The sequence below is a fragment of the Habropoda laboriosa genome, unplaced genomic scaffold (assembly GCF_001263275.1).
Source record: "Habropoda laboriosa isolate 0110345459 unplaced genomic scaffold, ASM126327v1 scaffold804, whole genome shotgun sequence".
Taxonomy (NCBI): Eukaryota; Metazoa; Arthropoda; class Insecta; order Hymenoptera; family Apidae; genus Habropoda; species Habropoda laboriosa.
In genome coordinates this window covers 378,118-404,496 of record NW_017100896.1, presented here as the reverse complement: position 1 = coordinate 404,496, position 26,379 = coordinate 378,118, and the positions used below count along the sequence as shown (strand labels likewise).

Below are 26,379 nucleotides of genomic sequence, written 5' to 3'. Positions count from 1 at the left end.
AAATCTTACTTTTCCTAAGTTGGTCATACTGCTTTTTTTTCTTTTTTTAGTGTTTGCTCTATTTGGTAATTTTGTGATTTTAGTTTGAGTGGTTGTTGGTAATGAGTCTTTAGGAGGCTTCATTTTGTTTTATCGTTAACTATAGACACCTGTATCTAGGAAGTTATTGTGGAAGTGTAGTTTCTTAGACTGCTTGGTAATTTTATTTATTTAAAGACTGGGTTATGTAGAGGAATTTAATAGGAGTGTTTTGTTTTATTAGTTAAGGTTGTTTACAATGTTTTATGAAAATAATATGTGTGTATAGAAAATTGGGAATTTTTTTTTTGTTTCATGGAAATTGTTTTTGAGGTTTAAAAAATTCTCCGTAAAATAATATATTGCAAACTGCTGGAATAATATTTATTATTCAGCAATTAGTTATTAATTACAAAAATTAGGAATTCTTTTTCATGGAAATTCTTTCTAAGCTTTAAAAATTTTCCGTAAAATAATTTCAAGTGAATTTATTGCAAACTGCTGGGATAACATTTATTGTTATTAAATATTATTGTCAAATTAATAACTGTTTTAATTGACTATTATTCACTAACGAGTTTAACACAGTATGATACTAAAGAAATAATAACCAATATGAAATGCAAAAGTGGAGAAGAATAATAAGTAACGACAAAGCCCTTTGATCGAACAGCTATGAATTGACACGTAGTTGCACATTGACTGCTTCGATGGTTCTTTGAAAGACTTTCAATGAAATTTTCGATCTATTGCACGGTTCTAGTTGTCCAGTATTGATCGTCGTTGAATTCAACATTTTTTTGCAATTCTATGAAATCACAGTTATTTCACTTTTTTTTTTAGAAATTTATCGACACGATTCATGGAAACAGATCATAACAAAAATTTATTACATATTGTTACAATTTTTGGTCAGTTCGTTAAATAAATTTTAATTACCTACGCAGATTAAACAAATTTTTCCCACTAACGAGCATAATAATCAAAACACGACGAACCACGAATGTTCACTTTATTATAAAACAGGTCTCCGTTACTTTATAATCACTTTCCGTGACGCGGGAAAATTAAAAGTTTGACCGGTGCGTTCGAAACGAAGTTTGAAAAAGTCACGTTAAAATATGTAATTACAGAAAAATATCGATATGGCTTGAATTCTTGACACTCTAATTCCACTCTGCAACATATTTTGTATGTGAATCGAGTCGAAGAGTACAACTTTTTTCATTTAACTTGTTAACAGAACTAGAAATTCAATCTCACTAATTTCTAATTAAAAATAACTAACAATCGTAATACCAACATAAAACAGTACAATCAAAAGAACGAACAATCCCTCGATAAATAAATTATTGTCTTTCAAAGTATTATCTAACCAACGATGAATTAACTCATCTTTCCCATTTGACCAGATAAAAAGAAGTTTTATTTCCGGTGCACGTGGCTGGAAACGTGTTAATACAGCCAACAATGAAATAAAATTTCCGCCATTCAATTTCGATGTTACAAAGAAAAACCTAATTGAAAAAGTATCAATTGTTATTCGTGTAAACAACGTTTCGATAAAAAAAAAAGAGTTCTCCATTGATACTGCGTGTCGTTAATAAAAGTAGACACGTTTTATAAATAAAATCGGATACCCTTTGACACCATAATAGGAAGTGATTCGTTTTTAGAAGCACAATCGATGATAGGAATTCCAACGATTCCGTGATTAAATCCGTAATGGTGAAATATTTGCGAAACGTAGAGAACGTAGCAGAACAGCGCTGCGTTAAAATAGTTAACGCGGTGACATTTTCATAGAAGCTTGATTCCGTGGCGCGAAGGTCAAGGGAAATGAAACGCCATCCGTCTGTTCCAGTATTCGAGAAGTTAATGAGATTTTATCAACGCAGGAAATTTTAACTCCTTTCCCAATCCGAGAAATATTCGAAAGCTTCTGGGAACTGTTACGCGTGTGTACGCTGTGCAGCGTTAAGTAAATGATATTTCGCACACTAATGAGAATATACTAGATGGCGCGTTTAAAACTTCAAATTTACCATATATGCACAAAAATCCCCAGTTTATTTGTCACCATGTGAACGGTCCCGAAACCTTCAGCTATATAGTATTATAAATTTTTCATTACATTTAAATTTAACTTATCCAAATTTTCACAAAATTAAAGGCTTTTGTTATCTCTACACCCGGTACATATATATAAATATATCGAGCAAGTGAGCGTAGGTAAAAGGTGTAGAGATTTCCTAGTGAACAAGATACGTGCATACGTATTAACGTTCGATGCGGTACGCGGGCAAACAAAGTCACCGTTTGATTATTCAACCCCTATTGAGGATTAAGTGACGGTGCAGCCGCGAAATGAAAGTGGGAAGTAGCTCGGGTATTCTAATTAGCGAGCGCATCGCGCGTATTCTCCAACTGTAGAATGTGCACCGGCGAATCGAACACACACGCACGCAAACACACACACACACACACGATTATGACGTGGGAGTTTGCGTCAATCTGTTACGAGCAAAAATAATAACTTAACATTTTCCTCTGTTTTCCTGCTCGTGATTCGATAATTGATTAATTGACGCGGGGTTAATTCACTTGAAAATTTGAAACTGTCCAAGTTTAACATTATCCTCTTTCTACTGATACACCAGCGTGGATTTGATTTAGTGGAAAATGAAGACATACCGATTGTGCACGATATGAAAATGTTGCAGATGATTTTTAAGCGAATTTGATAATTTACAAAATTTTTAGTATTAAATTTTTCTTTTAAATGAAGTTCAGCGTTTAATCCTTTGTCTGCTATAAGCTCTCTTCGTATTTATATTCTGTATTTCATATTTATGTATTATTTATTTTACAAATATAAATTTATATTTTGTTTTAATATTTAAAATATAATAAATATAATATTGTAAAATATTATCACTATATTTAACAATATTGTATTTTAAATATTAACACAAAATTTAATTTAATTTAATATTGTAAAATACAAAAAGTGTGACCATTAATGCTGTAATTCACAGTGCTTCACTTTCGAGTTGGCAGCAGTCAAAGGATTAACTGGTGAAATATTAATCAAACGAAATGTTGAAAAGTGACTTGTTCACCGATGTATCATTGATACGTTTAATTCTATTGCACTTTAGGCTGCCTCTTCAGCAAGAGCCTCTGCGATCCTCGCACGGAAACGTGTTACAATGGTAATTATCAATCGAAATTGTTCGTTTCGAAATCGGCGCGTCTCTTGATACGTGTAACAAAGGTAAAATTAATTCCAACGTTTTCATATTTCAGATCTGGCGTTTGGCAGATGTTTACCATTGTACACCGATCTGAACGACGGGGAATATTATAAGTGAGTATTAATAAATTCCGGTGAATATTTATGCGAGAGGTGAGTGAACTGTTATCAAGCAGAATGATTGATTTTTCCGCATATTATTTTTGCAATTTATACAAAAAAAAAAAAAAAGAAATTGTATTTTCTTTCCATTCGATAAAAAAATCACCGCGATATTTCTCAATTAATTACACTCTCGGTATTCGAATTTATCGAAAGTGGAATTACTGATAAATTCCTATGGAAAGAACCAAGTGTTTTTACGACCGATATAAAAATAACGTAAAATAATAAAAAGAATTTATTTATGAATTAATTAGTAACTTTAAACGAAGTTCTCCGCCGCGATAGAAGAGGATCATAATTGGTGCTCTATCCTTTACGGCAGAAACAGTTTCCCTTTTACCGTCCGACCATAAACTGACCGTACTACTTCAGTTTCACTTTACAAGGATAAAGAGAGTTAACTTCCGCTTCTTAATGCCAAGACAGTTGATATACCGTGTTCACGAGCTTCGTCCACAAAGTTGTTTAATTGAATTCAACATTCGTAATCCTTCCACTTTAGATACAACTTCAACGTCGACGAACTGGAGCTACTAAGACTGCAACTGGAGAGACTGCAAATCGATGGATACAAATGGTCTCATCCCTATACACAATGTATCATGCAAACCTCCTTGTACAATTTACGCCACGGGTACACAATCTTTATGGATAGAATTTTGGACATTTGTAATTGTACAATTAACTTTCTATTGCTTTTTTTCCTTTTTAGGGAAAATTACGATCTTCGACTCTGTCAACATTTGAAGCAACGCACGCGTTTCGAAAACAAAAATGAACTCGACCAGGCTAGAGTGAGTTAACTATGTCGTATTGTCTAATGAGAGGAAAAGTTTCTAGAGAACTTTGAAACAACGTTAAGAAGTCACTTTACAGTGTTCTATTGTTGAAAATAGGTTTAGCAAAGCTTCAAGACTATGTCGAAAAATACTAGTTGTCGCATATAAAACTATCCCAAGTGTAAAATATAGTTTTACAGTTTGAAACGATATTTTTGTGAGATATTTGTTTATGAGCATTTTTATTTCTATGTAAAGTATAACTTTATAACTGTATTTTGATGTACTCGATATTTTATTGTACGGAATAATTTCCATAGTTATGGTATAATAGTGGAAAATGATTTTTCAAGGCACCAACAATAGCCATAGTGAAATTCACGCCCAACAACAGCAAGTTCAACAGCCAATTCGCGAACGAACTCTACTATCCTCCTGGCACGAGAAACCAGTACTTCCGCGAATCTCTCTACAACGACGAGTTCTCTCGAACACCGTACAAGGAAGAACCCAGAGAAACGAACACCCAATACTACAGGCCAAGGTACAACCCGAACACTTACAACGAATACGAATCACTGGCGAACGAAGAGAGCTACGACGAAAGTAATTCACGTCAGAGACCATCATCAACTTATGATGAAGGAATCAACGAGAGACTGTATCGAACCAGACGACAACCGTACAATCTTCGTGACTACGACGACGCGATAGAATCGATAAAAACAGCCTTGGACAATGAGGAAGAATTATCGAAGAAGTACTCTGAAAATGAAAATGTTGACAACATAGATACCCTAACCGCCGACGAATTGGAATACCTGGTGAACGATAAATCCGACGATTATGCCAATAGCCAGAAGGATAAAGGAGAAGAGGATAATCTCGATGTTGAATATGAGAAGGAGTTCTCGAGAAAGTATAAACCTAGGAAATTCGAACTTCCCGACAAGGATTCTTTTATCCTGGCAAATGTGAAACGTAACTCTAAGAACGATTATGACAGTGACGATTACGATGACGTGAATGACGATGAATTACCTCAGGAGGACAGCTCGTCGATAGAGAATGGGATTTACACAGAAGGAGGTCTAGTTCAGGCTACTAATGACAAATCTAACTCTGACACTGATGATGGTACATTTTACGATGTTCTTTGTTAATTGAGTTTCTTTTTTTCTGTTGTTGAATTTTGAATAATTTTTCCTCGATTCTGTATTATTAGAAACTGCGTACGACACTTTATTCGACGACGATTTAAGCGAAATTCTCTGGAGGCGAGGATTGGCAGGTTTTAAACGACGAGAACGCTTGGACGTGAAGAAACCAGGACCTCCGTTTTCAACGAACAACTACGCGTTCAAAACTCCATCCCCATCCAGTAAATTATCTTCACCTATATCACGTTATATTTATAATTATTTTCAACGTGTATTAATGTTAAATATTTTTGCAGATGTGGAAAATGAGAATAGTTCTGATTCTATCGAAAACGGGCAAGATGTAAGTACCACTTATTTGTTGAAATAAAAGAGGCAATATAAATAACACGATTATTATGAATATCATGGTTTAGAATGACGTACTATTTACACCGTACGTGAAAAAGGAAGCACCTGCACAGCAAACAGAAGGTTCAAAAACGTACAACAATGTCGATTTGGATCACGTTTACGTGGAGTTTCAGCAACAATTTCACACATGGTCGGAAGGGGAACACGTTGTCACAGAGGTGATCAATGGAATTCACAGTTCTACGGATGTTTCTTTGTAAATGCAGAGAAAAGGAATGTTCGATTTTCAGGTGGGCAAATTATTGGGACTAACACCTGGATCGTTGAAGGATATTCGAGTTGGTCGGGCGGAGGTGACGTTCAAAGTGGTGAAAAACAATAAAAGTTATAACGCTACCGATGTCGTTGATAAAATAGGTGCTCAAATATCCTAAGTAGTAGACGCAAATATTGTATCGTGAAATTAATCCACTGCGTTACGTTTCCAGATGACATACGTGGAAAATTGAAAGAGACTCTGGGTGTCGAGGTGATTCGTGCAGGCATAGGTGACAAGGTTCATCTTGAAACACGTCTAGTATATAACACCTACACAACTGTACTGTTCAAAATAATTACAGAATTACTTAATTATTAAAACGTCGCTGTACTGGTAGTGAAAATTCTTCAAACATACGATCCTTTATTTATTCTGAGCAGTAAATTCAAATAACTGTATAATATCTACTGCACAAACGAAAAATTAATATATTTCTTTATTTAAAGACCAAACTACCCGCAACGCTGGAGGTCAACAAGAAATCCGAGATGAGCTCGAGCATGTTTGGAGCGATAATTGCTGCAGGAGTGGTGGCTGCCGGTGCAGCTGCAGTAGTGACGTTGATAATCGCTCGTCGACACGCGAAAGCTCGGGCCAAATTGGCAGGATTGAATACACCTGATCCAGAAATCTCGAAGGACTATCAGGCCTTGTGCAGAGCAAGAATGCATGCTAAACAACCGACGGACAAACCGGAATCACTGCGAATTACCAACCTTAGCCGCGAAAGCGAGACGAGTAATGCACCCTCGAATCGATCCAGCACATCCTCTTGGGGAGAGGAAACAGCAGCTGCTTCGAATATGGACATAGCAACAGGGCAAATGGTTCTAGTGAGTCGATGCAGTATTTATATATTGCATGAAACAGCATTCTCCTTAAAGGAAACATTATAATCTTTTATATTGTGACTTTACTTATACTTAAATTCAGCAGTAACACATGACATAGGAAGTTTAAAATTGTTTTATGATTATGGAAGGCAGTGTATTGAATACAAGTTTGAAACATAGTCATATATCTTTCAGAGTTATATGGAGGATCATTTGAAGAATAAAGATCGATTAGATCAAGAATGGGCGGCATTATGCGCGTACGAAGTGGATCCTTGTTCGACGGAAACCGCAGAAAGCGAAGCGAATGCTGCATGTAATCGTCCTGGCGCAGCCCTTCCCTATGATCATTCAAGGGTGATTCTAAACGACCTCGCTAATGCCAATCATTCCGACTATATTAACGCATCTACGATCGTAAGTATCTTTAGACTAACTGTTCTTGATTTCTTCGAGACGTCAGTGTCAGAGTAATATGTAATGTGTGCGTCGTTTTCATTTTAAAAATCTTTGAAAATGGAACTGAAAATAGAAATCGGTAAGTCACACGACGAGCATGAAGAATCGAACGTTCTGTTCGCAATTTAGCGAGAAAGCAAAGCTTCCTTCGAGAACGCTTCCGCGTAGATATTTTCACGATAATTGTAACCGTTGATTGCAAATCGAGGCATGATTCCAGGAATTGTAAATGTATACATAATTTCAAAAGTGAATTCAGTATGTAAGAAGCAACGAGGTAGTTCATATAAACGTTTCTTTAATCATCAATACCTCAATTTCTGTGCTTGTTTTTTGTAAAAATTATTAAATGCAATTGGAAAATAAAGTAATATAATAAAAATGTTTATATGAACGTTTTCTATCGCATGCTGAAATTACTTGCGAATTCGTGTCTACATTTTGTGGTAGATTTTCATTTAAGATAAACGCTAAGCGTGCACTGAATAGTTTAGACAGTAGTTCAAGTTCTATAACAAAGCTTCGATTACATGAAGCTTAATGAAAAATGATTTTGATTGCATTGCAACATCCAAACTACCCCTGCATAATATAAAGAAGCACAAGAATTGCACAACAATTAGCAAAATAGCAAATATGCTTGCTGTGTATTCAGAAAAGCCGTGTGACTTGCTTCTCAATATAGGATCATGATCATAGAAACAACAGTTTTGAAAGAAATTCTTTTTTTAGACGGATCATGATCCACGGAATCCAGCTTACATCGCCACGCAAGGACCACTACCGCAAACGGCGGCAGATTTTTGGCAACTTGTTTGGGAACAAGGCAGCGTTGTAATTGTGATGCTAACTAGACTCACCGAAGAAGGTGTTGGTATGTGTCATCGTTATTGGCCTGAGGAAGGATCAGAATTGTATCACATGTATGAGGTGCACCTTGTCTCCGAGCATTTCTGGTGTGATGACTATTTGGTGCGTTCCTTCTACTTGAAAAATCAACGTACCGGTGAAACGAGGACTGTAACACAGTTCCACTTCCTGTCCTGGCCTGAAAACGGTGTGCCACAATCTATCAAGGCTCTTCTTGAATTCCGCCGGTAATTATCTCCTCTTAAACTTAGTATAATTATATTGTCATTATATAAAACATATCGTTGTTCTAATACTTACATTTGAATTTAATTGCAGAAAAATTAATAAGTCCTACAAAGGCAGGTCATGCCCTATAGTTGTGCATTGCAGGTAAAGTAATCTTTAATATATTATTTATATTTCAGATATTATAGGAAGAACAGCTTTTTATAGTTGTTATTTCATAAAATAATTGGTGTTCTCATGTGTTGCATTATTTACTTAATAGAAGTAATTCTTTTACAGTGATGGTGCTGGCCGTACTGGTACATACTGTTTAATCGACATGGTTCTAAATCGTATGATGAAAGGAGCCAAAGAAATTGACATTGCAGCTACATTAGAACATATAAGAGATCAAAGGCCCGATATGGTTGCAACAAAACAACAATTTAAATTCGTTCTGACGGCTGTCGCGGAAGAAGTACACGCAGTTCTGAAGGCTTTACCCGTACCCCCCGCAGAAAAATCTCCTCTCCCTGAAAATAGTACTTCGACGAAGGAAGGCCAGTAAGATTTGACACAAATTCGGAATTGCAGTCGCGGCGAGCAGAGGCAAAGTATTAATTGCAGTCTACGCAAAGAAACATGGCCAAATATTTCTAGTCGACCGTAATCGTATTACAAGCGTAAAATTGCTATTAAATCTTTTATTTCCTATAACTTTCTTCTTCTAAGTACTTTGGACATATCCCGAAGTCACATGAATCTATTACAAACTTTCAACAGGCTTTGCTTTTACTATGCATTTGTTGCAAAAAATATTGAATTTTAATATTTCTGATTTTCAAAGATTTTATTGATTCATTCATTTTGTGATAAGATAAAGGTATAAATTAAACTGCTGAATAATTATTCTAGAAAACAGTTCATTCTAGAAACCTGTAATGTTTATTATGCATCTCATTTGACTATGGCCTACTTAAATAATCAGGTACAAGTATATGGATTCGAAAGACTGAGCTATGCAGCTGATGGAATTCTAAATATCGGCTAATAACGGAATTATTTGTACTGTGTATTCTTGTAAAATTGTCTTTTGAGGTAATCTTTGTAGAAATCAATTTTAACAAGTTTTAATGTGATTCAAAATTATATTATTTTATTATGGAAATGAAATGCTTACTACTTATTATATAGCTCAATCTTTATATTGTTCATTCTATTGTTGATTTTACTTCATGAATGTACTATTTTAGTCAAATTAAAGTTGTGTTGCATTCTCTCATGAACAACTCCACTAACGTGCTTTACAATAGCTTTAAATAAGATATCAAAATATATTGTGGGATAATTAACATAGTTCTATCTGTTCAGTCAATTCTATCAAGTGTACACAACGTTGATGCTCACATTTATTATGTCAGATATCGTTAATTCTTTCTTTACTGAAATATGTATACCTGCTTTTTTAAATCAGTTTCTTTCTAAAATGTTTAATTACTTGTGATGTATTGAAAGACTTTACATACAGAACTTGGATAACATTTTTAAGTTAAGAATGCGAGAATCGAATTCACCATTTTAGAAATTGAAATCAGAATTTTTATACTATTGTTACATGTTCTAAAGAGTATGGATTTTAATAGACGGCTATGACTGTTACTTCCGTGAAATGAAATTTTATTAGGCGTTAAATGTAAAGTTTCATGTGAAAAAGACGTAACAAGCACTACTTACCTGTCTTTTTTCTACGCGTAGAGAGAAAAAATAATCGAGCTGCACAATATTCACATTATAATTAAATATCGTCATTATCTAAAAAGAAAAAAAAATTATAAGAATAATGTTTTATCGGTGTGAAATATGAATTATAATACGATCACGTAATGTAAACTTAATGTTCTAATTATCATGCGAAAGTGTATTATGATCACACTTTATGAATGAAGTGTTTAATCATTAATATCGTGACAATGATATTAGGTGGTATATAAAAAAAAGTATAAGCATACATGTTTGCACAAATTGACGTGTCGATATGGCGAGTTGTAAGTAGAAATATCGTTCTTGCTTTAAAACTGCGATACTGCTCGCCCTGTAGATCCAGCCTCCTACAGGATGAACAGGTTCCATTCGAGATTTCTTCCTTTTCATTGTGCAGTACGATTACTGACCATTAACTTTTTTTCTTCATATTTTACATTTCTATCTTATTTCTTCTCCCTACTAATTACGGTTTATGAAACAGTCATACATTCATCAAGTACTGCAAATAATAAATGAAACTTAAAAAATGATGAAAGATTTAAAAACAAATGATAGACAACACCAAGTATTTTCGTTTTCAAATGCTGCTTCCATTTCTGAATATCCTACATTCTACACCCTTCAGTTTGTAAAAGTTAAAAATATTAGTTATAATGGTTTACATTTTATGTTGAATTAATACAAGTGATATACTGTGAAATCAACGTGAAAGTTTGCTTGACCAAAAAATAAGTTTTATTAGTCTTTTTTAGCACAGATTCATATAAAAGATACTATATTTTTATGCAAAGGAATGAGTCTATATAAAATTAAATAATATATAAATCTATACTATGTTACTCAAAATGTAATACTATATGTGTTATGATATAATAAATCACTCTATGTTCAAATCATAATATACACTATGTGTTGTTATTTATCATAATTTATTCTTTTATAAATTATAAACTTTACATATTTAGAAACAGTTATATATTTGTACTTTTAGCGTATAATATCATTTAGTGCTAACTAAAATGATAAAATAAGAATATAAATATTTGTACTTAAGGATTACTTATAAGATAACAATAATTATAATTAAAATGCATGTCTACATGCTTCACCCTACTACTCTAGCAAAGTAGATGCACATGTATCAGGAAATAGATGATCCCAAAACCCTGAAAAATGTTAATATTGATAACACTATAGCGTTATTTTTCCAAATACAAAGTGATATTAGTAAAATTACCTTCAGGTGAACCTTCCCTTTCATTTTGTTTAGCTTTATGTCGGGAGCACTGATTTTGTCTTGCTTGTATTTCTTCTTCAGAAAGTCCAAGATTAGCATAATACTAAAAGTAAAATTTTTAAAATAGTATCATTGAAATTACTAATATATATACAATAATTTATAAACGTTGAGTATTCAATAATATGTAACAACATTAACTTACAATTCAACATCTGTATGCAGTATTAATAAAAAGGAAATTGTATTTAATATTATTTAAACCAATAATTTACATTATTTTTCTTGTAGTAAAGACTTAAATTGAACAATACCTTCTTACATGACCAACAAGTAACACCAGTCATCCTTGCTCTTTCTGATTTTTTCTTTGATGGTTTATCAATATATAGATTCTTTTCCTCAGGTGGCCTTAAAAATTTTTAATAGTTATATAAACATTTTATAAATACTTTCATGTTTATGTAAATACTTACATATCAAAGCTATTCATAAGATTCTTCTTTACTAAAGCAAATTCTGATAATAAATTGTTTTCAGATATATTTTCTTTAACATCTTTTAATTTATTTATATCACAAGTAGACTTTTCCTTCAATTTTTCTCCTAAAAAACAGAATGTATCATCATTGTACATTGAAGAATTCATATTGAACATTTTACTGTTTGATTCTAAATTTTGTTTTTCTTCTGTTAGATTAATATTTTTTGTAATTTCTATCTTTTCAGTTTTTCTTGTTGGACTTGGTAAATCTTTTTCAAAACATAAGTATTGGTTATCCACAAGTGATGGAGAAAAAGGAGAACTTAAAATATCACAATCATCTCCAGCAGTTTCATTCCTAGAACCAAATGTTTCTGACTTTTTAATTGAAAATAGTTTATCTTTCTTTGTAGGTGTACATACAGGTAACAAATACTGACTGAGACTAGATTGTTTTGTTTCTCTCAGAGGTAATTTAAAAGCATTACTTTTATCAATTAATCTATTAAACTCATCTCTTTCTCTTCCACCATCTTTTTTAGTCAATTTTACAGGAGTTTTTCTTTTTAGTTTTAAATTTGTTATTTTCAATTTTGATTTCATACTTTTACTAGGGCTACCTTGAATTATTTCTTCTTCTATGAATTTATTTTGATTTTTTGACCTTTCTTTTATACTTTTTTCAGGTGTAGGTGATACATATAATCTTAAAGGACTTGATCTTTTGTATTTTTTACATGGTGTAGTATCTGTAATATTGGTCCTTTTGTAAGATGATGTGTTAATGATAGTCTTAGATGTAGGTCTCTTTAGAAGTATTGGACTTTTAAGCAACTCATCTTTTTCTGTATGGTTTTTAATAAATTTATTATCATTTAAAACAATATTATTTAAATCCCCAGAAATATCTAAACTACTGCTAGTAGGAATACTTTTACATGTAGATGTAGACAACTTTGTAATATCAGATGACACCTGACTTATATCAGGTGTAATACTGAAATATATAAAATTAAACAATAAGCAATATAATCATAATAATATTTAAATACATTACACAATATTCATAAATATAAGAAACAAAATTTATGAAAATTTTAAGTCAACAATAAAAACAAAACTTACACATCTTTATTGTAATAGTTATCTGTTTCAAATAATTGAAATGGTATCTTAAAATCAGCATCTTCACAATGTTTTCGTAATGTTAAATATTCATTCCATAATTCTGTAAATATAAAAATAACCTACTGTTTGAATCAAATAGTTTATATATAAATTTAACTAAAAGTTATATTTATAATACAAAACAACAAAGCATTGTGAATTATCTTCCAATTGTACACAATTTCCTTAGTATATTAAGTAGACTTATGTCTTACAAAATTTCGTATTTCTAAATCATAGTAACGGCAGAAAATAAATAAAATATATTATTATGATAACGCGAAAAAAAACTATGAGTCATTTTGAATTCAAAATTGCAATTCATTGTAGTGATAAAGGAAGGAACAAATCAAAGCACACTTGTTAATATAGAAACAACATATGATATATACTTACTTTTATATTGTTCGAATACTTTTCCAAGCATTTCACCAAAATCTCCCATAGCATTACGCGCGATATCATTGTCTATGGAACAATCAAATCGTAAAACATCTAACAAAGCCATCAGTAAAACGAATGAGGTTAGGTATTTGTTTTTTCGAACAACTCAATATCCTGTCCTTTTTTTCACTTGTCGTTAATTTGTTGCGTGTTTTATTATGTATATTATTATCACACCGAATATAGAATCGAATAAACTCAAGAAAACAAACAATTTATTATTCATTCCCACAACGTCGCATTGTTGATCACTTCACTGAATAATCTACAGCGTGTCGCCAATTTCTTTCATACCGCAGCACAAATCGCCATGATATTGTCACACATTGTATACAGCTTGCCGGTATAGAAGCACACATCCTAACCTCATTTTCGTAGTGTACGTGTTCTCTTGGAATATCACTTCAATCTGAAACGTTCGTGAAAGTTGTGTTAATTTTTATCCTATCCTATTTTTATTACGTTCGAAAATTATTGTTTTAAAGGTTTTTATTTCAGTTTTCTTCATTTAGAACATTTGACATAATTTTGTAAGTATCTAACCAAATAGAAATTACTTATTCATAATGTCGTAATTTTCCAAATATGAATTTTTATCGAAATATAAGTAAACTAGTTCTTTCTTTGTCCTAAAAAAATCCTACTATATTCGTGTACTTTTATCTCTTTATTATATCTCGATATTGTTATGTACATTACATCCTGTAAATATTTCCATAATAAATAAGCATTTAACATCGTATATAAAAAAAAATCTTATGCAACAAATAAACATTTAGAATGTATCTGATTTAAGTTTTCTTTCAAATACCTTCATTCTCCTTTCTTTTTCTATGAATTTGTCCATTATAACAAATTATATCGCCTAACATAAGACTGTATATAATAACACTTAATACTTTAAAAAGAAATTATTCTTTTAAAAAAGATAAAAGTATCTATGTAGACCAAACATTTTGTTGAAATTTTTTAAATATGCATACAATATACATGTATTTTCATGTATGCACATAAATATTAGATATTCTCAATACTAAAAGTAAATCTACATTTTAAGAAACAAAAAAGAGAACGTTGAGACTTTAAAGCTCTTATTTCATATACCGCATAAATGTGCACTATAAAGAGCATGTTGATATTATTAAAGATACAAGTACTGTATTAAGTAACTGGTCACGTATTAATACACCAATTATATACAAGTATACACCGAATGTGCACTTACAGTTATGAACAGATAGTAGAGTCTATAAACAACTTGGATGCAGTTGTACTTCCATGCCTAGTTAATTTAAAAAATAGCAATTTAGACCTTTTCCAACTTTATACAGAACAGCTTAGAATGCTGTAAAGAGTTATATGTACAAATCATTATGAGCTGAATGCTGACTGAGAGGAAGTTGAGGGCAGGAAAAGGTTCTGTGTCAGGTTGGATGTTGGTTTACCTGGGGGTCGGGTGATAACAGGGGAAGGATTGCAAGTTTCCAAACCATAGCGCGACATAAGCGCTAATAATGCACTGCGAACACCTGCTGTAGCCACTTGTGACCATCTTCCAGAACTCATTGCATCATCACCAGCATAAATTGCATGTGCATCAAAATTTCCTGACTGAGCTGCATTTGTATCTACAAAAACAAATTGTAAAAAAATAATACATCGTGAAGATAGGTAAAAAATAAATGCATTAAGACTCACCTAAATGTGGTGGATTCAGTACAGAAAGGTGAGAATCTAACAGTCCACTTGGTCTTGAATTTGCAGCAAGTCGAAGTTCAGCATGCAATTCTCCTAACAACTGTACTACTTTTGGGTCACTCTGTAATTTGAATTATGACAATCATGCTTTAGTTATAATATTATTAATCATAAAAGATTATAAAAGTAGAACATCTGAAATAAAAATCTGAAAATAAGCACCTCATTATCTGATCGAAGTGACATAAGATCTTCAACACGAATTGGTTTTCCCTGATTTAATGCGTTTGTTAGAATACTTAATTTTCGGGCAAGACTATCTTCTGCGCATAATTCCGTCATATGAGAGCTAGTATCTCCTTTGGGCCTTGGTGTAATAGGTGGTGGACTAACATAAAAATATGATGGTGATGAGACCATATAAGGTCTGCTAGCATCTCCCTTGGGCCGTGGTGTAACAGGTGGAGGACTAGTGTAATAATATGATGGTGATGAGACCATATAAGGTCTACTTTGGTTGAACAAGTTATCTCCCCCATAATGGGAATCCGTACCAAGACGATTTGGGTGAGAATTGTAACCTGCTTCCATTTTTAAACGTTTGGAAGACCTGAAATCAAGTCAAAAGTTTTTTATAAAGACTACAAGAATGAACTGAATGTTTCTATATAGATAATTATTTATAAAAATGTTGTACAAAACAGATTTATATAATATATAATGACAAAGGTTACATGTTTCAATGCAAATGTTTAGTGCTATAAACTTGTAAACTGACTTCTGTAGTGACTTGTACTGTGTTAAAAAGGGGGTGAATATTTTTTAAACTTGAGAACATATTAATAACATTAGTATATTTAGGATAATAAAAATGATACTAATAAAACAATGTTAAAGAAAACTTCATATAAATATTATTAAAACATATCATAGCACATGGATACCCAATAATAATACTAATTTGATAATTGATAGAAATCATGCAAAAGATATGTTTTGTAATCGTGCATATTGTAAAAGCAAGGCTAATTAAATCAATATTTTATATGGATATACATGCAATTTAATAGGCACAGCGTATCAAACTTTATTTATATTCTGTAAATTTTATTTTTCACAATTTATTGCATACTTATCACTTATACCTTTATAAGTGAAGAGATATGACAAAACAATTTTGTAAGGGATCGAAAATATTAAGACCACAATGTGATTGTTGAATTCATTGCATCCTCAACTTTTCTGCATAAAACAATCAAGCTTTTTATTTTAGTTGTAAAGCCCAAGCGCACGTGAATTTGTTATATGATACACAAAACCAAGTCTTATGTGAATTATTAAACTGGACACCCTGGGTATAAACATATATTATACAGATTTGGAACATTTATTACCTATTTATATTCTTATAAGTGCTATAAAATTTGCCCTTTATCATTCAGCCACAATAACATTACTTCCTGAAACATAATTGTGTTTCTCATTAGATATTTTGCCAATTTGCATTCACTTACAATTATTGTCATTTCATATTTGAAATGTTATGTTGTTTCCTACAAATTCCACAATATGTGTGTGTGTGTGTGTGTGTGTCTGTATGTGTGTGTGTGTTATATACATATATATAAATATAGTAATGCATAATGTCTACTATATACAGCATTATGATATGTATAGTAGAGATAATGTATACATAACCAAATGTATGGTATCTACATAAAATTATATAGAAAAGTAAATGGTTATGTACCAAAATACTTGTATGCTTATAATATATAAATGTATTCTGTATACAAGCATTTTCCCTATTTAACATACTTATAACATTCTCATTTCATTAGTTACATAATAATTATATATATGCACATATAATAAAAAATAGTGAATATTCAAAAAGCTGAATTTTATTATACAACTGAGAGATCTTTATAGCAAATTTTTTTAATATGTGCTACATAAATTATGACATATGAAAAGTTTATTTAGTACCATGAAATGTTTCAAAAACTTTTCACTAAGACCTGTAACTATATCAATTATCGAATACTAATATGTAAAATAATTACACATATTATTTAATGTCAATACACATTTCAAATACCAATTTAACATAAGTAAAACTAATGACTACAAACATACGTTTTTTATCATTTTTTTTTTTTTTTTACAAAAGAAATTAAAAATGGAAAATATATTTACTTCATAGTCGTCAATACCAAAGTTGTTTTATACATTGCTTTATATCGTGATGTATAACAAATTAATTTTTTGTCTAGTGTAACTATTTGTGAAATACTCATCAAAATTAAAGTTGTTTGTAGTGAAATATAAAATTTTTATTGTATAATATTTAGAAGTAGCACATATTAATAGTTATACAAGTTCATCATTTTTTCAATTGTGTTGAAATGTAATTTTTTGTAGAGGAATTTATATTCTTTAATGTATTTTCAAGTTTTTTGAAAATCGCTCTTAAAAATGGAACATAGGATGATGATGATCATGTAATTCATAATGAAATTATTCTTTATTAAAAATGAACTGCATGAACCTTTTAATCATCCTGTTATCACTTAATGCTGTTTAATATTCACAAAGAAGTGAAACGCTTATATCTATTTTATTTCACTATATGTGAAATAATGTCTTCATAATATTAATATGTTATTTATTTTGATACATTCTACATAAAAATAACACATGTATTAAATATTCATTCGAACTTATTGTGGAATAAGTAGAAAAATAACATGAACTTTGCAATCGTTTTTAAAGAGTACATAATCATGTACACTGGTATTTCAATTCATTCCCAAGGTCCCAGTGTTCATCGTCAGATACGATTTTTTTAAAGGATTATGGTTACTTAGTTTATAAATTAAAATATAGAAACATTGAAAGGGGCTAAACAAATTAAACAATAAAATATTTTAATAACATTGGAAATTCATTGTCCATAAAAATGTTAGGCAAATGCCTCTGGACATTTAGTAAATATTTTATATTACAGTAGTTCGATATTATTTTACATTGTGACGATAATACATTAGGTTTGTCTAAATCCCGAATTTCATTATAAGAATGGCATTGACACAAAATACATGCAAAAACATGAAAATATTCAACAAATATCAAAAATTGCCATTCGTATATTGAAACTTACGATAACTATCTACAATACAGAATAACGAACTATAACACAGTTGCGGAAGTATGATCAATTAAAATATGCCTAATCTATAAATGTGAATGTTTAAATAAACTGAATTAACGTAAATAAAATGAAATGTTGATAGGGATGGCCGTGATGTTAATATTTCGCGTAATACATTCACATTTTAGTCTTGGCTCCTTGTATTCCATTGTCTTCAATCTTCCGACAGCTTCTTCTTAGTATCCATTTGACCTATTTACACTCCAAGACTTTAAATATTATAAAAATTATCTACTTGCTCACATTAATTTCTCATTCATTTGATCTATCCTTTCACGCGTTTGTAAATATTTGAATCTAATAGTTTAATATGAAAGTTAACATATGATATTCCAGTAACTCTAGTCCTTTTTTTATTTACAATCATACACCTACTATTTTTTTCCTTGTTTTTTCTAACAGTTCATCATTTGAAGGTGAATGTTTCATACATATATACCACTAATACAATTGTGGATATTATTAATTATATGCATATACACATAAATTATGTAAATGCATATATTAAATTTCAACATAAAATTGTACATATGTGCATTCTTTTTTACATACACAAATACGTCGTAATGTATGCATATGTATGTTCACATATCCATAGATTAGCAAATATGTACACATTTATCTACTTATTGGTCGTAATATTATCAGACGTGGAAAATATTTCATAATTTTCAAGCTCATATGATTACTTTCCAAGGCAACCAATTAAATTGGATTATAAACGGTTTTCAAAATTTCTTTTACATAAATGCGTATATCCTTCAAACTAAATAGTATATGATATCGCTTGGAAAGAAAGATACTAATATAGTATTATGATAATTAATATTATTTCACCCAGTCATTGACGTATATGTATTATTACTGGTACTTGAAGATGCAGTCACATAAAAAAGTTAAATAGTATAACATATTTTGTCGTGAAAAACATATCGCCGTAAATTTTGTATTTTTTTTCTTTTTTTTTAAATACATGCGTTCGAAAAGTTTGGTGTATTTAAAAGCGAAGTATCAGAACGTAATCTCTGTAGCAAACCCATGAAAAGAGAACGTTGTTGTACATTTTCGTGTCTCTATATTCCATTGTTCTGCACTATAGCCATCGTCGTGTTTGAACGACTGTGAATCAAACTAAAATTAACTTATTTTATCCATTATTGAAAGTCGCATGCAAACGGACGATGAAAATAAGATACTACAACAGTTATGTTTTCATTCTTTAAATAATATCTCTAACAACGCATTTTGCTAAGAAAATAAATGCCAAGCACAACTGCAGTACACAGCCATCTACGTGTGTAAGCAATTAGTATCTGGTCAGTACTGGATCGCGTCCCAGTTTGTGCGAATATGTCTCTCTACGGCTACTCACCCCCCGACATCAGATAGATCTTCAATAGCCTTATGGGGACCTCCTTTATTTGGAAGAGGAAGAAGAGGCATCTTTCCAGCAGAGCTTTCTTGCTGCTCTCGTAACTGACGTCTTCGTTTTTTACTCCAGAGCTCATGACAGTCTTGCCAAGTAGGAAGCTGAGGTGCTGGCATCCTAATTTTTTACGTAAGAAATACAGATTTTATAAATAGGCAACAGCTGAAGATATTGAACAAAACAACTACGAAAAAAATAATCCCTGCAGTTTTAACGTTCTTTCAATTATATTCCAACATGAATACTACATCTGCAAAGCATCATTATTGTCTTTTTACGATAACCGATTATCCTAAATATCAATACTTCTGTAAGTATATTGGAATACAAGAAGAAAACATACTGCTCAGGTTGAACATTTTTCAGCCAAGCACTTTTAAGTGCATCAGCAGCCGTTATTCGCTTTTCTGGATCTAATTCCAACATTTTGTCTAAGAGATCCAAAGCTGGTGCTGGCATGAACGAAAAATCTTCTCGCAAACGTCTTCTATGTGACTTTTTTGGTTTTAGTGTATGCCATAATGGCAATTTTATCACAGAAGGCCAAACGGCAGGAGTCGGTGTACCACAGACTCTGGAAATCATCTCCAACTGCATCATTTCTACATTTGCCTAATAAAAGGAATAACGTAATTATTATTTTTTACCTTGTTTATTTACCAATCTTTTTTTAATAGAATCACAATTTATTACCATTCCCTTACCTGAAATAGCGGTTTCTTAGAAAATAGTTCTCCTAGAATACAACCACAACTCCACACATCTATTGCAGGCCCATAACGTTCTTCACCCAACAATAATTCAGGTGGTCTATACCACAAAGTAATTACTTTGTTCGTATAGGGACGTTGTCTATCTTCAGCATTGTAAAGTCTTGCAAGTCCAAAGTCGGCTAGTTTGACTTCCCCCCTATGAAAATGATATAATCAAGTTGTAGAAATAGAAAACAACTTTTCTTTCTAATATATTTTACATACTTGTTATTCATCAATATATTAGAACATTTTATGTCTCTGTGTAAAAAGTTTTTACTGTGGCAGTAATTTAATCCATCTAATAACTGTTTCATAATGCTTGCATTATTCATTTCATTAAAATCGACCATCCCAGATTCTAAGAGACCCATCAAATCGTGATCCATATATTCAAATACAAGATAGAATGAACCCTTGTCCTATAAAAAGATGTTATATCAATATCATTCTTACTTAATTTATTTTTGTAATGTTACATAATTCAGTGCAATACCTTCCTGAAGTCCAGAGCATCTTGTTTGTCCGTGACTATTTCTCGTAAATTGACAATATTTTTGTGATTAAGTTGCCGTAAAATTTTTATTTCGCGTACAGCTGTAATAGGGAATCCCTCTTTCTCGTTTTCCAGACGAACTTTCTTCAATGCAACAAGTACGCCAGCTCGCTTATCCTGCGCTTTGTAAACTTGTCCATAAGTACCCTCTCCTATTTGAGCTATGACTTCAAACACATCAACAGATCGCTCTCCCCAATCTTTGCCACTTGAAACCGACATAGGAGTGTGACAATTTCTGGAACTTCTACGCTTCAAAATTTTTGGTCTTTTTAATTTCGGTTTTGGTGGAACACGCTCCACTTTTGTACGTGGCGGTGTTGCATTTGGATCATCTTCTCCACTTAGATCTTCTGATCCAGGAACAACTACATATAAAATAATGATAAGAAATATATTATTTTGATAACATTGAAATCGTGTATGTTAACATACTACAAACTTACCCGGTGGCATAGGTAAGTCTTTAATACTCTTCTTTTGAGGTGGTTTCGGAGCTGACGCTGGGAATTTCATTTGTGCCTTACTAGGTGGACTTGGAGACCGACTCGGCGGAGAGTCTATACTTTCTAAATCATTTTGATTAATTCCAGGTGGCAATGGCAATCTTGATAAACTTTTAGTTTTGAATGCCACGATAGGTGGTTTAGGAGGATCTACAGACTTAAGAGGAACTAAATTATTAGGAGGATTAAATTTAGACATAGCCGTGTTTGGCGCTGGAACTGGTATAGGTATAGGTGGAGGTGGAACAGATAAGTTAGGGAGAACAGGTACTGGTACAGGAATAGGCACTGGCATGGATACTTGTGGTAAACCTATCGTATTTGCAGGTTCAGATTGTGGCAATGGGGGCGCTTGTACATTTGCAACGGTTGGGAAATTTGGACTGCTTGTAAGAGTCACTGGACAACTACTAGATGTAGTTGTTGTAGGTGAAGTATATACAATCGTTGAAGAATGCTGAATAGCACCAGATATTACATTCGGTGCATTGACAGTTTGTGCCATTGGTAATGGTGGTGTTTTCCCCGCGATTCCACTATCATCTGACATTGGAACAGGAATATCCACAAGATCAACAGGCTTTATACTTTCGTTTGTCGTCTTCAATTGTTCCTTGTGATTTAAGTATTTCTCCTTATTGTCAGTGGAAGCTTTATTTTCTGAAGATGCATTGCTGCCGTCTTTTTCGTCAGTACCTTCTATAATTTGAACTTCATCTTGGTTAACCGCTTTTTCTTTAGCTGCTTGCAACTTCTTATATGCTAATTCCCTCATATTCCTATCCTTTACGAGTTCAGCAAATAAACTAGTTTCACTAATCTTTGCCTGTACTCTAAGATTTCTTGCCGTTATACTTGACGGACTTCTTGCTCTGGATCTATGAGGAGATGGCGAAGGTATTCTCGAAGGACGAGGACTCTTTGATTTGTGTTTCCTTGTGGATTTGTGGGACTTGCTAGGAGAACGAGATTTTTTCGGAGTACGACTTCTTCTTCGTGAACGTGACCTTGAGCGTGATTGTAATTTCCGCCATCTTCCAGGACTTCGCGATCGTGAACGAGAAAGAGGTAAATGCAGTCTAAAAGTACAATACATTTTATTATGAAAGGATAAATGATTTTTATTCATTGTAATGTATAATATACAATACCTGCTTCCAGTAGGACTTCTGGTCGATCTTGATTTCCTTTTATCTCTTCTGTCTTTTTCATGATGTCTGTGTCGACGTTCAGATTCGTCTCTTCTTCTACGTTTGCTCGACGATGGTGAACTAACAGGATCTCTACGTCGATGACTTACAGGACTCGGACTAAATTCTCTTCTTCTTGTGGAAGGACTAGGACTATGCCTAAGTCTATGCACCATTGGACTTGGACTAAAGTCTCTTCTTCTTGTTGGGCTATGGTCCCTTCGTCTTGATGGTGGACTTGGACTATGAGGTCTCCTACGACTTGAGCTAATAGTGGGTCCTGGGCTAACGCTACTACGTCGAGTATGAATACTAGGACTATGCTTCTGTCTTTCAGGTGTATGTTTCATTGTAGATAAGCTTGCTTTATTACTCTCTGGCGTTGTCGTTCTTGGGGGTAACAAAGGGGTATGCGGAGATTCTGTTGGTCTGGGAGGAAGTAGTGGAGGAGTTACATTTCGAGGTTGCCTTGTTATTTCAAGTTCTACATCACTCAAACATCTTTGTTCTTGTGGTGTTGCAGGCGATATTGGCGACGTGCTGTCTTTCAACGGCAAAGGTGGTGACTCTGACCAATTTCCAACTGGTTTTTCATGTTCTGGACTTATAATAATTTCATCTGCAATACGATGTGGACTTAAACTGTGAGAATGTCTTTTGGACTTTCGTTTTTTCTTTTTTCCCGAACTAGATGAAGGACTGAGACTTCTTTTCTTTTTCTTCTCTCGTTTGTGTTTTTTCTCTTTTCTTCTTGCATATCTTCTAGATTCTTCTTCATATTCAGGTGTTTGCATTGCTGAAGGTTGCTGTTCATTTGGTGAATAGTGTCTATTAGAATGCCTATGCTGAGCAGGTGGAGATGGTGAAAGACTAATAGGAGATGCTCCAAGAGCACGCACTGGACTCCCACCATAATAACGTCTCTGTAAAACTGGTTCAGGTACTTCTCCATCTGTATAGCTATTACCCCTACTATCTTCTGACTGAATTTCTCCAGCTTCTGGTTCAGATAAATCTTCACTACTCACATCTGAGTACTCAACCAAAGGTTTAACAATGGAAGAAGCTACAGTTGGAACATTTTCTATAGACTTATCTCTTGATCTCTTTTTTTTCTTCTTTCCAGAACTTTTGCTTTTTCCATGCCTCCTATGCTTTTTGTCAGGTGCTTCAAAACTATGTCGATTTATATCACTGCTGGTACTACCTCTTCTACGTGATCGAAATCTTCCATTACGTTCAGCTCGTTCAATATCACGGCTGCTAGGCATGTCACCTACTGAAATACATAAATATTAATATGTAAGAGTAATTAAAGTTGTTTTATTTGTATTATTCACTTATAACATAATGAGGGCATCTGAGATGTTCATGTGTCTTTCCAGATATTCTTTTCCCCAAAAATAAATGTACAAATTTATGTATATAAAAACATGTGGTATATATTAGATTTTATTTACAAAAATAATACTAAAATATAGAATAAAAATGCAATATAACATTTTTAATTTCATTCAGTTGAATTATAAATTTAATTTTGATATATAAATAATCAAGCATTTTTAAAACTTACCTTAATATCAATTGATATGAGCAGCAGTTTGCAAACAATTATATTATTGCTGCTCTCTTCAATACTTTGATACAGATCATCATGAATATAACACATATAGATAACAATGCGCGTATGTAGAAAGCCACACGAACATGCTCATGTATAGATTAGTCGACGTAACAGTATTTTCGAACACCACAAGTCTTTGATAAATATAATGAAAAATGGCAATTTTTAATAAACTGGGCTATTTTCTAGGTAAAAACAAAAATTTATTGAACATAACCCTATGACTTGTTGGTTCAAAGAATATTTTAGAGAAAAGAATTTTTCGGTCGACCTAGCGTAGCCGCCATTGTTAACGACTGGGTGGCAAGGGAGTTGCCCAGTTTTCGTAAAAGAAAATCAGTTACCGTTTATAACGGGATTATAAGTCAATGACGAATATTAGTACTCACGTGCAATATAAATCTTGTGATATCACGCTGAATGTTGGATTTCTTTGCATCGAGCTGGTCCAACGTAGCGATGAATGTAATGGTTACGTTCGTTGTTCAGTAAACAGTTTCAACACATTTCGTAGGCCACGAGTGAAATTTGATAAAAATTAATAGCTATTGTAACAATTAAATGTTCAGGCAATCATATTTTTATAATTTTACTAGCCGATGCATCATATCTCATGAATTTTCTTTGGATTGTATTTGGCTTTCTCATAAATGTAGCTCAAGTAAGTAGAAGCCATTAACCATTAGCACGTCATTATTGTCTGACGTAACAAGCGATAAGTGCTGCACCCTTGCGGCTAAGCAGGGAGTAGACGAAATTGCGGAATAATCTTGAATATTATTATACTTGATGCAATTGGTTGAACTAAATTTATTTATTACGTTTATGTATAAATATAAATATATCCTTCATTCAATGTTTCTTAACAAATACAAAAATTATAAATACAACGAACTAGACCGTAATAAGTTTTCATATGTTCTCAAGCTATGTTTGAAAGTTTTATTTAAATATCTTTATATGAATATCATGCATAACTATTAACTCAATATTATTTTTTATTATTCTTTAATTGCTATAAGAAAACTACATTGTAGTAACAAATATTTATAATAATATAAACACACATTCTCGTATATACATATGTATACTATGAGTAAAAAATGTGAAATAGTTATTTTATTCACATTTTTAAATATTTCGTATCTATTTTTAATTTCTTATGTTTCACTATTATTTTATAATTTTTTTTATAGTTTATCTTATCACTACTACATGAAAATTCTGCATTATACATCGAATCGCCAAGAACGCTCTCTATCGTAAGATGCAATGTATACATTTATAAATTTAAGGTACATTTATGTTCTATGGTTGGCATTGACATAAAACTCGAAAAAAAACAGTATTAAATCTTTGCAAAGAAATTTTAAATTAGAAAACAGTAAAGTTTTTATTACACGTTTACTTTTATCATCAAAAAGTTAACACAGAACATGGGGGAACGTTATAACATTCATAGTCAGTTGGAACATTTGCAATCAAAATACATTGGCACAGGCCACGCTGATACTACCAAATTTGAATGGCTTGTAAATCAGCATCGTGATTCCTGTAGTTCTTACATGGGACATTATGATCTGTTAAATTTTTTTGCTATTGCGGAAAACGAAGCAAAAGCACGTGTTCGATTTAATCTTATGGAGAAAATGTTGCAGCCTTGTGGTCCACCACCAGAAAAACCAGAAGATTAAATAGTTCATCCAAAAACGTTTTATATATGTGCTGTAAAATCTGTAGGCGCGATTAAAAATTTTTTATCATTTTATATAAAACACTTTTTTTTTTCATTTGCACATTGTACAAATAAAAATTAATTTTAATTCCGTTACGAAGTTATTTATGTGTATGTGCAAGAAAATAAAGCACTTTTAATGAACTTTATTCTAACCTT

The 26,379-nt window shown here is 32.3% G+C and overlaps 4 protein-coding genes across 8 annotated transcripts in view; 2 read left to right on the top strand and 2 right to left on the bottom strand.

Moving 5' to 3' along the window:
- Positions 1-9,164, top strand: part of LOC108577502 (receptor-type tyrosine-protein phosphatase N2) — a 12,541-nt gene extending 3,377 nt beyond the window's left edge. Inside the window, exons 2-17 of one of the 3 annotated variants that reach the window (XM_017940662.1) lie at positions 3,180-3,233; positions 3,328-3,388; positions 3,942-4,073; positions 4,152-4,233; positions 4,572-5,355; positions 5,444-5,599; positions 5,675-5,721; positions 5,795-5,950; positions 6,023-6,149; positions 6,221-6,288; positions 6,498-6,884; positions 7,080-7,301; positions 7,417-7,422; positions 8,076-8,440; positions 8,532-8,585; positions 8,721-9,164. In XM_017940662.1, coding sequence (XP_017796151.1) covers positions 3,180-3,233; positions 3,328-3,388; positions 3,942-4,073; positions 4,152-4,233; positions 4,572-5,355; positions 5,444-5,599; positions 5,675-5,721; positions 5,795-5,950; positions 6,023-6,149; positions 6,221-6,288; positions 6,498-6,884; positions 7,080-7,301; positions 7,417-7,422; positions 8,076-8,440; positions 8,532-8,585; positions 8,721-8,988 — 2,969 coding nt within the window. In that variant the 3' untranslated portion in view covers positions 8,989-9,164. Of the gene's footprint in view, positions 1-3,179; positions 3,234-3,327; positions 3,389-3,941; positions 4,074-4,151; positions 4,234-4,571; positions 5,356-5,443; positions 5,722-5,794; positions 5,951-6,022; positions 6,150-6,220; positions 6,310-6,497; positions 6,885-7,079; positions 7,302-7,416; positions 7,423-8,075; positions 8,441-8,531; positions 8,586-8,720 lie in introns of all 3 variants that reach the window. The other 2 variants (XM_017940661.1, XM_017940663.1) reach the window with 2 other exon arrangements.
- A 2,133-nt stretch (positions 9,165-11,297) lies between these two features.
- LOC108577493 lies at positions 11,298-12,079 on the bottom strand. The gene is made up of 4 exons (XM_017940652.1): positions 11,898-12,079; positions 11,736-11,832; positions 11,422-11,524; positions 11,298-11,350 (listed from the first exon to the last, which is right to left on the bottom strand). Exons 1-4 carry the CDS (start codon positions 12,077-12,079, stop codon positions 11,298-11,300), a joined length of 435 nt encoding a protein of 144 aa, XP_017796141.1.
- A 1,451-nt stretch (positions 12,080-13,530) lies between these two features.
- Positions 13,531-25,052, bottom strand: LOC108577529 (cyclin-dependent kinase 12). Of its 3 annotated transcripts, XM_017940707.1 has the most exons (12): positions 24,875-25,052; positions 22,823-24,140; positions 21,612-22,750; positions 21,106-21,533; positions 20,835-21,031; positions 20,562-20,766; positions 20,201-20,469; positions 19,801-19,974; positions 15,437-15,824; positions 15,215-15,335; positions 14,962-15,144; positions 13,531-13,925 (listed from the first exon to the last, which is right to left on the bottom strand). In XM_017940707.1, exons 2-12 carry the CDS (start codon positions 24,130-24,132, stop codon positions 13,921-13,923), a joined length of 4,419 nt encoding a protein of 1,472 aa, XP_017796196.1. In that variant the 5' UTR covers positions 24,133-24,140; positions 24,875-25,052; the 3' UTR covers positions 13,531-13,920. The 3 variants fall into 3 exon arrangements, with proteins under 3 accessions (XP_017796196.1, XP_017796195.1, XP_017796197.1); XM_017940706.1 differs by lacking the exon at positions 13,531-13,925 and having other exon boundaries at positions 14,888-15,144; XM_017940708.1 differs by lacking the exons at positions 13,531-13,925; positions 14,962-15,144; positions 15,215-15,335; positions 15,437-15,824 and adding an exon at positions 16,642-16,674.
- A 770-nt stretch (positions 25,053-25,822) lies between these two features.
- Positions 25,823-26,224, top strand: LOC108577520 (probable splicing factor 3B subunit 5). Its single transcript, XM_017940683.1, has one exon. The coding sequence runs from the start codon at positions 25,922-25,924 to the stop codon at positions 26,177-26,179; it is 258 nt and encodes an 85-aa protein (XP_017796172.1). The 5' UTR covers positions 25,823-25,921; the 3' UTR covers positions 26,180-26,224.
- The last annotated feature ends 155 nt before the right edge of the window (positions 26,225-26,379 follow it).